We start from the raw sequence: 11,392 nt of genomic DNA on the forward strand, positions 1-11,392 counted from the left end.
TAATGGGGCTGAGTGTTCTGAGCCCAGCCCAAGTCAGGTCCCCAGTGAGGAAAGACTGTCATGGCCCCAGACAGGGAGGAGGAGGTGGCCTGAATTCCTGCACAGGAGTCTGGGGTGGGGGGCGAATGCTAGAATTTGACCAACTTCAACCTGAACATGAGAAACTTTCCCAAAGGGACCAGGCCCAGCCTGTCCAGGACTGGAGGTGTTTTGATAATGCAGAAACTTTATCTGAGTCCCCCAGCCTCTGCCCTTGGCCTGGATCCTCGCACTCAAGAGCCAGGTCTCCACCTAGGGGCTCCTGGCACCAGCCCAGACAGCCATCCCCACCCCGGGGGTTCCTTGCTGGGTCTTTCTCTCTCCCCTTATCTCCTGCTACCAGGACCTTGCTCCCCAACACTCAGTGTGTTCAGTTCTGTCAAACACACCCTTTAAGAAGCCCTTGGTTTATTTATTTTTTCTATTGCACCTTCCAGAAAGGCACAGTTGGTCATTTTCCCAGAAAGTCCTAGGATTCTATAGAAGCTGGGTAGCTCAGCCGCATCTCTCTCCTATCACGTCTGGAAGACTTGTTCTACACCTTCCTGGAACTTGTGGAGAAGTCAAGCGATCCCCTCAAGGCCACAGAATCTCCCTGGGAAGCCCTACAGCCCTACTACTATTTGGAAAGGTGAGTACTTTCTATTTTAAGGGCACTCATCCACATGTCTGTGTTCTCCACCCCTCCCCTATTCTTGAGTGACAGGGAGACCCCAGAGGCTTTCACCAAAGGAAGACAAGCGTGGAAGAGAATGAGGGCAAGTGCCAACATACCTCCTCATGCCAGTCCTGCATGAGGAGGTGCTGGGCCGAATCGCCCAGACCAGCACATGTGGTTCAGAACACTTGTTCTCAAAGCTGAGTTCATAAATAATAAATCTTCGGAGTATGCTGGCCTCAGGCCATGTCTGTCTAGGAGCCCTCTGGCTCGAGTGCTCCCTCCTCCAACTGCGAGTTTCCTTGGGCTGTAAGAGGGTTGACTCTGGCCTTGGAGTCGCCTGACCAGGGGTGACTTTTCTCTCCCAGCGTGCTCATGTTCCATGACAGAGCACAGCCAGAGGTCGGGCAAGGCTCCTACACAAACAGGTGAGGAGACAGAGCCTGTTCACAGGAGGATGTGTCCATGGTGTTTTGCAGACACATGACCACAAGAGAAAGGTCATCCACAAGTAGGTGGACACAAGAGCAGGTGGCCACTGTTGTGTCTCTGTCTCTAGGGTAAGCAACTTGTGCAGGAGTAAGAGGGGCCAAGATAGTGAAAAGGGACCTTTCTCTCCCCTAGCCATGTTTCTTCACTTCCGTTAGCCTCCCAGTGTTGACTCATCCCCCACCAAGACAGAGAGAGAGAGAGAGAGAGAACAAGAAAGAGAGACAGAGCGAGATAGAGTAGGAGAGGGAAAGAGACAGACACAGACAGGGATGAAGAAAGAAAGAGACAGAAACTGAGAGACAGAGGCAGAGAGAGAGATATAAACAGAGACAGACAGACAGAGAGAAACTGAGAAAGAGATAGAAACTGAGACAGAGACAGATGGAGGCAGAGAGAGACAGAGAGATACAGAAACAGGCAGAGAGAGACAGAGAGATACAGAGACAGACAGAGAGAGACAAAGACAGAAAGAGACATAAACAGAGAGAGACAGAGGCAACATACAGAGACAGAGAAACAGGCAGAGAAACCGAGACAGAGACAGGCAGAGATAGAGAGAGACAGAGACAGAAAGACAGAAACAGAGGGAGACAGAGACAGAAACCAAGAGAGACAGAAATTAACTCAGTCCTGCCCTGTCTCTAATATCTGGGGCTCAGGCCTCTCTGTCTCCAGCAGCCATGGCAAACACACATGGTCCAGACATCTTTCCACACAGCTGCTCCATCATCTTCCTCCTCCTGCAGCTTCTGTCCTGCAGCCTCTCTGCAAACGGTAGGCGAACTCTCCCCACCCTCCCATGAGCCATGTTAGGAGGGAGCCTGTGCATGAACAGGAACACAGTAGGGGGCTAAACTGGATCCAAGCAGTCCTTCCCTGGGGACCCTGGACAAGGGCATGGGGTGTTGTTGAAGAACTTGTGTGTGGGTAGGTGTCCCCTGGGCGTGGGCAGGGGAAGACACTGGGCACAGGCTGGGGGGGGCGGGGTGGGGACCCTGTGCCCTGTGGGGGGGATGGCCCATGGTCTCCTCTCACCTGGCCTAACCCATGCTTTCTGCTATGACCTCATAAGGGAAAGCCGATTTCTCTGTCTCTGGTCCCGGCCAACCGGTCCTGGCTATGGTGGGGGAAAGTGTGAAGCTGCGATGCCATCTGTCCCTCAATATCAGTGTGAAGGACATGGAGGTGAGGTGGTACAGGGAGGAGCTGTCCCCAGCTGTGCACCTGCGCAGGAAAGGCAAAGATGTGCCTGAAGAGCAGATGTGGCAGTACGAGGGCAGGACGACCTTCCTGATGTCCGGGCTGGCCCAAGACCAAGCTGTTCTGACCATACATAATGTCATGGCGTTCGATAACGGGACCTTCCACTGCAAGTTCAAAGATGGCATGGCGTCTGCAGAGACCACCCTGTGGCTAAGGGTGGCAGGTAAGGGTCGCCACTAGGGCCTCTGGTCTCCCCTAGCACTTATCCTCCAGCTGCAGATCATCTGATCATGGCCCAAGCCTGAACGCATCCCACGGCATGCACTAACACATATGCAGTGGCCTGGGCCTGTCCCACAGCTTGCTCTAACATGTTTGGGCCTGGCCTGAGTGCGTCCCACAGCGTGCTGTAATGTGTTTGTGTCGGTCTACACGTGTCCCACAAAATGCGATAATGCACTAGAACAGGCAGGTTCTGGACGCCTGGCTCATTTTCTAAGTCGGCTTCTGTTACCCACACTGACCCCACAAAGAAAGGAACAGAGGTATGGAGAGAAGGAAAGAGGCAGAAAGAGATACAGAGAGAAACAGGAAAAGACACCAATTTTGCAATACAGGAAAGGTATTTGATCCTCCTGGGCCTTTTCTGTTTTGTTCTGTGGTTTCTCAGAAGAGGGTAGCATATATGGCATATAAATATTACACAGAGCAAGTAGTCTGAAAAACCCTGATACCTGCTGGAAATTTTCAGGATCTGTGCTTTTCTGTCAGAAATGGTAATGGTTGCAGAGGCTGCAAAGCCTGTCTCTTCCCACAGGGCTGGGCTCTGAGCCCAGAATCCAAGTGCGAGCTGGCTGGGATGAAGGTATCAGGGCAGAGTGCACCTCGGAGGGCTGGTACCCAGAGCCCCAGGTGGAGTGGAGAGACTTCAGGGGACAGACCCTACCTTCCACGACCAAACTCACAGCGTCGCCAACAACGGGCCTCTTTGCGGTGGTGTCCAATGTGACTGTCTGGGACAGGGACGTGGGGAACCTCTCTTGCTCTATCTCCAACCCCCTCCTCCAGGAGAGGATGGAGGCCAAGATCTGCCTACCTGGTGAGTGTTCTGCTCCATCCAGGCCTCAAGAGCTCTGAGCACCCCAGACAGTCAGTAGTTAATATCCAATACTCCGCATAGTTCCTTATGATGAGACCTTGTGAGATCTAGTCTCTGTCAGCTTCCAACTATACAACACAGTAGTTAACTATAGTTTCCATGCTGTATGTCACCTCTCTGGGTCTTATTTTATAACTGGAAGTTTGCACCTTTGACCCTCTTCACCCATTAGCTTCCCGATCTTTCACCTCTGGAAACCACCAATCTGTTCTCTGCATCTATAAACTAGGCTTTCTGGTTTTCTGGAGGTTTGGATGGTGTTTTGTTTCATTTTAGATTTCACTTATCTGTGAGACTCTATACATCTTTCCCTGTCTAACTTCACTCAGCAAAGTGCCCTCAGGTGCATCCATATTGTAGAAAATGCCTGGATTTCCTTCTTGTTTATAGCTGAATAGCATCCCGTTGTACAAATATATATTTTTTTCTTTATCCTTTCATCCATTGGTGGACACTTGGGCTGTTTCCATATCTTGACTATTGTAAATAACACTGCAATAAATGTAGGGGTGCATTATCTTTCTCAGTTAATATTTTTGTTTTCTTTGGATTAATACCCAGAAGTGGATTGATGTGGTAGTTCTATTTTTATTTTGGGGGGGAACGTCCATCATCTTCTCCACAGTGGCTGCACGGATAGCTCCTTTCGTATTAGCAGTAAACAGTATTCCCTTGTCTGGATGAACCACAACCTGTTTATGCATTCACATTCTGAAGGACACCTGGGGGCTTCCAAGTTTCACTCTGTATAAAATTTTCCTCCTAAACAACCTCAAGTTTCAGAAAATTTGCAGGAATGATACACAGAATGCAGACCCACTCAGTATTTAACCTTTTGCCATTTGTCTACCAACTCTCTCCTGTGTGTCTGTCCATGTCTGTCTGTGCAAAGGCACACACATGTTTTCAGGTCATGTCAGGTTAGTTCACAAGCACCTGCCCCCTGACTCATTAACCCTATGGCATGTGTGTCCTAAGAACACAGGCACTCTCTTACCTTGGCTTTCTCACCTCCCCAGACCCTCTTTTAGCTCAGTTGTCCAGAAGTTTCCCATCAATGGCGTGGAGGACAGTGCTGCCTGTGATCCTCATTGTAGTGGGACTTGTAGCAACTGGAGCCACCTGTCTTTTCTGGAAACGTCAGAGGGACAGGCATAGGGTACAGTTGGAAGAAGAGAAACTGTACAGAGAAGAGGAGCAGCTGTCCCAAGGTAAGCAGGCCCCAGTGGGACAGACATGCCCCTTCCAGCCAGGGCACTCGTGCAGAGCCCAGCATGAAGTCCCTCCTTTGTGTACCCTCAAGCACAGGAGGAATGGGAGAGACCTGCCCAGGCCCCAGCTCAGGGACTTCCCACCTACCACATGCCCAGTGAGATCCTCCATCACTAAGAGGTGTTTGGCTGCTCTTCACTGGGTGACTTGGGGAAGACTGGCGGGTCTCTGCTGTGGAGACAGATGTGAGCTTGAACCTGGGAAAGTCTATCAGTCGAGGGTGATGACAACATCCTGAAAATGCTCAAGCAACAAATACAGCAGCAAGCCTGTCACCTGAGAGGATCTTGTTGTGAGCGCGGGGATCATCATCCGTATGGATCATTCCACTCACCTGTCTGCTCTCCTCCCTGCCTCCTGTGTCCTTGCTCATAGCTGTCAGGCCCCGATCAGGGGAACAGGTCAGAGATGTGTCTTTATGACAGACATGGGAAGGCTGGGCCATCAGGCTACGCCCCACAAAACCTTTCCCTAGGAATACAGTGACCTGGATTGTTTTTTGGGCACTAAAGAAGGGATATTTGCTCTTCCTTTACAGGGTCCCTGTGAGAGCTCATTACATCCTGTTTTGACTTAGCTTCACAGAACATGAGCTTTCGCCCCATCTGGTCAGTGCAACCCTACAGTTTCACATCTTTCTGTTTCATTTCAGGCTGGCCAGAGGACGTCATCTATGGTGAGGACTATGTAGGGGCTGGAAGCGTCTGCTCCCTGAATGTTTGTTTATGTGTGCACACGTGTGTGTGCAGTGTGCATGTATGTGTGTATGTGTGAGTGCTGTGTGTGCATGGTATACATTTATGTGTTCACCTGTGTGCCTGTGTGCCATATGCACATTTGTTAGTGTGTGCACATGCACATGTGTGGTGCTTTGTGCACATAAGCACACATGTGTTCTCGTGTGTGCAGTGTGTGCATGTGTATTTATGTGTGCATGTGTATGCACATGCACTTGTGTCTGTGCATATATGTGCATGTGTGTGCACGCATGTGTTTGTATGTGCACGTGCACTTGTGGACACGTATTGCACACATGTGTGCGCATGTACTTGTGTGTGCACACATTGCACACATGTACTTGTGTGTGCACCCACATGCACATGTGTATTTGTGTGTGCACATGTACTCGTGTGTGTGTATGCATGTGCAGGTATGCGTGTGTTCTCCTTTCTATTCCAGGGTGCAGAAATGCTGTGCTAAATGCTGGTTCTATGGCTGTAAACACCAAGTTTTGCTGCCCTGAGAGACCTTAGCTCCTGTTTACAGGCTGCAGAGCCCGGGCAGCGAGAGAGCTAGCTCTTCCAAGGAACAGCCACTGTGGGGGACACTGTTAGCACAGAGAGTGCAGAACCAGTGCCTTTCTGCCCCAGGGCACCATATAGGTGGAAAGCATGGGGGGAGAGTCTGGTGTGGAGAGGGACCCCCAAGGACAGGAGGGGCAGTACTGCGAGCCACGAGCTGGGCAGATGAAAGCAGGAAGGGGATCTGGGAACACCTGTCCCACCACAGCCACATGGTGAGGGCCCAGGAAGAGACAGAGAGAAGCCAGTCTCCATTCATTCATTCAGTTACAACCATGACCAGATATCTTCTGTGCAAGCAACTGGCCTCCATTAGTGAATGTACAGCTTCCTCCTGTCCTCATGGAGCATAGAGTCTATGTGGGGATGTGAGCCACAAGTCAGCATTTGTTTTTTTAATTATTAAATCTGGAATAACTGTGATAGGAAAGAGCCAGAATACTAGGAGGATGGCCAGGAGCATGTTCAAGTGGGATGTCCAGACCCCTGGGAATGGTGGGGTGCCAACATCTAAATGAAGGAGTGGGTGATGGCAAGACCACAGCTATACAAGGAGGGGTGAACTCGCCCCTGTGGCAGGGAGAGTGGGGTCTGTGGTGTGTGACAGCTAGGCATGTGGAAGAGGTACCAACAGGGCAGGAAGGCTTGTGTGTGCCCCTGCAGAGCCTGGGAGGCTGAGGTAGAGGCCTGGACTTTACATGAAGCACCGTGCAATATGAGTGAGAACCTGTAAGCAGGGGAGCAGCACTGATGGAGGAGAGGATACAGCCCCGAGATGAGTCCTGGGGCCACAAGTAGCACGGTCCAGAAGGGGCAAGGCAGAGGGAGCAGCCCAAGGTGACCCCCAACTGCATAAGTCTCTGGCCCTTCTGGCTCCATCTAACAGAAGGTTTGGGGCAGATTTGGGCCAAATAAGTGAAAATCACCATGGACCTCCTAAGACTGAGCTGTTCTCAGACATCCTGCTAAGGACATCAGATGAATCATTGGATATGCGAGTCTGGAACTCTCAGGAGAAATCGGGACTGAAGACAGGAATTGGGGTCCATGGCAAATATCTGGTATAACTGAACGTGTGGGTGCTACATTTTTTTGCTACACCTAAAATTATTCTTTAAAAATTTCTCTTTGGAAAAGAATTCAGATTTTTTAAAAAGGGAAGATACAGGGAAACAAGAAAGATCCAAGATCTAGCGTTGGAGAACCCTGGTATTTGAAGGTTAGAGCAGTGGTTGTGGGAGGGCCAAGGGAGACTTCACCATGGAAATGTGCAGGTGCAGTGTGTTGAAGGAGCATCAACTTTCGTGCACCTGAGAAGTAGAGTCAGGTCAACCCGGGAACATGGCCCAGAAAAACTGGCAAGCATGGTACAAAGAGAGGCGTCTCCTGTGGAGAGAACTGGGAGGAAGGTCTCAAATTTATTGCCTGTGTAGTTGAGCTAAGACTTGGTGAGTGGGGAATGGGAAGGTTCTGTTTGTGTTTGCTGTGGTTTTACTTTGAGGTCCGTGGCAGGAGAGCATGCCTGTTGCCTAAAAGGAACCATGTGGTGTGAAGATGCCTGAAGCCTGAAGGGAGGAAGAAAACCAGTAAGACAATGACGATGCAGAGAAGATAGTCAGCAGCTGTGGATGGGATGGAGCACAGGTCTACACTGTGGCCAGGTGGGGGGTGGTGTGCAAGGGTCCAGCGCATACGTGATGGACAGCACAGGAGAAGATTCACAGCCAGGTGTGCAAGAGGAATCAGTGTACACAGGACACAGACTGAGATCCAGGGACAGGTGTGGGTGGTGTTCAAGAGAAGCCAGTGCACCAGGACACAGAATGAGCTCCAGGGACAGGTGTCAGTGTGTGCAAGAGGAGTCAGTGCACAAGGACACAGGATGAGCCCCAGATACAGGTATGGGTGGTGTGCAAGAGGAATCAGTGGACAAGGACACAGGATGAGCTCTAGGGACAGGTATGGGTGTGTACAAGAGGAGTTAGCACACAAGGACACAGGCAGTGCTCCAGGGACAGGTGTGGGTGGTGTACAAGAGGAATCAGTGGACAAGGACACAGGGTGAGCTCCAGGGACAGGTGTGAGTGTGTACAAGAGGAGTTAACACACAAGGGCACAGGCAGTGCTCCAGGGACAGGTGTGAGTGGTGTGCAAGAGGAGTCAGCACACAGAACACAGGATGAGTTCCAGGGACAGGTGTGGGTGGTGTGCTAAAGGAATCAGTTCAGAAGGACACAGGATGAGCCCCAGGGACAGGTGTGGGTGGTGTACAAGAGGAGTCAGCACACAAGGACACAGGATGAGCTCCAGGGACAGGTGTGGGTGTGTACAAGAGGAGTCAGCACACAAGGACACAGGATGAGCTCCAGTGACAGGTGTGGGTGGTGTGCAAGAGGAATCAGTGCACAAGGGCACAGGTGGTTCTCCACAGTCAGGTGTACTGTGGTGTGCAAGAAGTCACTATAGAATATTTTTGTATCAATGTCAATTGTATGGTTTTGATCCTATTACTGTGGGTTATATGAGATGTTATCATGGGCATATTGTGTATGGTATTTTGCAACCTCTTTGTAAGTCTCAAACTGTTTTTTGACATGAATATTTTTTAATGATGAGGGAATTTGGAATAGAAGGAGCCGGGCCCATTGTTCAGCTAGTGAGTCCATGTTTGGCCATCATAGATATGAACATGGGTGGGCTCAATCTGCATGGCCCAGACTCTACAGGGAAAGGGTTTGCATGGAGCAGAGGGTGAAGACTTCAGGAAGCAGCAATGAGAAATCGGGGAGAACATTTAGTCTTTGCTGGAAAGCGAAAGGGAGCAGGGTTCCTTCCAGAAGGAAGTAGAGACCGGGGAGAAAGTTGTGGTTCTTTTAGGAGGAGAGCGTGTGTGCTGTCCAGGTGACAGGGATGGATGGTCAGGAAACATGAGTGTCTGGGGCATCGTATGCAGACCCCAGCAACCAGCAGCATGCCTACTGAATGGGCAAGAGTGGACACCAGCCAGGAGGTTTCTGTTGTCGTGAAGGTGCCTGCACAGGCAGCTGGGGCTCCCAACTGATCCCCACCCTCCCTGCCTCTCAGGTGTAGACAGACCCTCCCCCAGGTGACATGATGAGGGCCTGAGGGCTCTGAGAAGGATGGTGGGACAGGAGAGAAGGGATCTGTTTTGGAAGGTGTTCATCTCAGTTTGTGAGGCTGCTAAAGTGTCTCTCAGGGTTTTCCAGATGGGATCTCCCCTTCAGTGGTTGACCCCAGAGCTGTCCAATGGCATCAATGCACCTGTGACCTCATTTCATGTCACCCTGTCTCTTCACGTGTCCTCCTATGTCTTTCTCTCTATCTCTGTCTCCCTGTGTCTTTCTCTGTGTCTCTCTTCCTCTGTCTCTGTCTGTGTCCATACCTTTCTCAGTCTCCCTCTATCTCTCTTCCTGTGTCTCCCTATGTGTATCTCTCCTTGTTCTCCTTGTCTCTCTGTCTCTGTCTCTCTCTTTCCTTGCCTCTCTCTGTCTTTGTCTCTCTATCTCTCTCTCTATGTCTACCTGTGTCTGTCTGTCCCTGTCTCTGTCTCTCACATGCACGCCCACATAGCCCCCACACACACAAGTGCATATGCACACGCACATGCACATCCACATCCATCCTGACACACGGGGCCCTGGGAGCAATGCCTATCTCACAGTGTGCCCCCCTGTCCCCTCATAGGAATCCCCCCTGGCTCTCCCTGGCTCCCCCTGGAGCCGCCTCTGCTGCTCTGGGATGGCCTGTGTGCACAGGGTCCTGGACAGAGAACGGGGACGCACAGGGATTCCCAGGGAGGCATGGTTCCACCTCCATGCAGGAGCACAGGTTGGGGACCCCAACCCCTAAACCTGATCCTCTCCTCTTCCTGCAGTGAGCCCATCCCTGGACCCTGGCACTGCAAGCCCCAAGCTCGCTCTCTCTGAGGACAGGAAGACTGTGAGGCGGCTGTTCTTTGAACAAGAGCTGCCCAACGCCCCCAGCAGATTCGACCGGGACCCCTGTGTGCTGGGCCTGGAGCAGTTCTCAGCTGGGAGGTATTACTGGGAGGTCCAGGTGGGGCACAGGAAGGCCTGGAACCTGGGCGTGTGTCTGGAGAGCTTGGATCGGAAGGGAAGGATCCCCAAGTCCCCTCAGCACGGACTCTGGGCCCTGGAGCTGTACAAGAAGGGGTTCTGGGCACTTGCCTTCCCAAGAGTTCGCCTGCACCCTTCGGAGCCCCTGCATCGTGTGGGCGTTTTCCTGGACTGTGATGCAGGCAGAATCTCCTTCTACAGCGTGAGCAATGGATCCCTCATCTACGCGTTCTCCGGACTGTCCTTCTCGGCACCCCTGAGGCCATTCTTCTGCCTCTGGACACATGACCCCAGCCCCCTGACCATCTGCTCAGAACGGCAGCCCCCAGAGGCCTTGGGGCCTCCTCAGGGTGAGGGACAGGACAGGGTGGGAACCCTCCTCCAGCAAGACCCATGATCTCTCTGCTCCAGCCTGTCACCAATTTGGGGGAGATGTATCCATTCTAAGTCCCAGCTAGATCACATACAAGGGTGAACCTTTCTGAATAATCCCCTATTACCTTCATTTTCCTTCCCTGTAAAAAGTGGCAGTATATTATGGGCTGAATCATGTCCCCTCCAGTTCACATGTTGAAGCTCCAACCCCCAGGGCCTCAGAATGGGGCTATATTTGGAGATGGGGTCTTTACAGAGGTGCTTCAGGTAAAAGGAAGTCACTAGGGTAGGCCCTGATCCCATCTGATCCCATGTGACTGGGGTCCTTAATAGAAGAGGGGATCAGGGCATAGACACACATAGGGGACAACCGTGTAAGGACACGGGGAAGAGATGGTGTGTGGACGCCAAGGAGAGAGGCCTCAGGAGGAACCAGCCCTGCCCACACCTGGATCTCATGCTTCCAGTTCCCAGGACTGGGAAAAAAATAAATGTGTTGTTTAAACCTCCCAGTCTGTGGTATTTGTTACAGAGACCAAGCTGACTGTTACACCATATCATTACATGCTGTGTGGTGATTTTCTGAAATGAATTTGGGGCATATGTTTAATGTTGAGCCTAGTGCCAGACATGAAGTAGTTGCTCCGTAAATGCTAGCCTTGCTCATTCCCTCCTCTCCCACCTTCTTCCTGTCCACACCCCTCTCCTACCTACCCACTTCCCCTTCTCCTCCACTCTCTGACACTCACAAAGTCCTTGTCATCTGGTCTACCTTGGATGCCTCTGTCTTCCCACC

At 51.5% G+C, this 11,392-nt stretch overlaps 1 protein-coding gene across 1 annotated transcript; it reads left to right on the top strand.

Moving 5' to 3' along the window:
* The first annotated feature begins 1,772 nt into the window (after positions 1-1,772).
* On the top strand, positions 1,773-10,689 carry LOC123600930 (butyrophilin-like protein 10). The gene is made up of 6 exons (XM_045483467.1): positions 1,773-1,963; positions 2,262-2,615; positions 3,210-3,491; positions 4,571-4,762; positions 5,476-5,499; positions 10,020-10,689. The coding sequence occupies exons 1-6, from the start codon at positions 1,870-1,872 to the stop codon at positions 10,616-10,618; spliced, it is 1,545 nt and encodes a 514-aa protein (XP_045339423.1). The 5' UTR covers positions 1,773-1,869; the 3' UTR covers positions 10,619-10,689.
* Positions 10,690-11,392: the final 703 nt, after the last annotated feature.

This window comes from Leopardus geoffroyi, chromosome A1, assembly GCF_018350155.1.
Source record: "Leopardus geoffroyi isolate Oge1 chromosome A1, O.geoffroyi_Oge1_pat1.0, whole genome shotgun sequence".
NCBI classification, from domain to species: Eukaryota; Metazoa; Chordata; class Mammalia; order Carnivora; family Felidae; genus Leopardus; species Leopardus geoffroyi.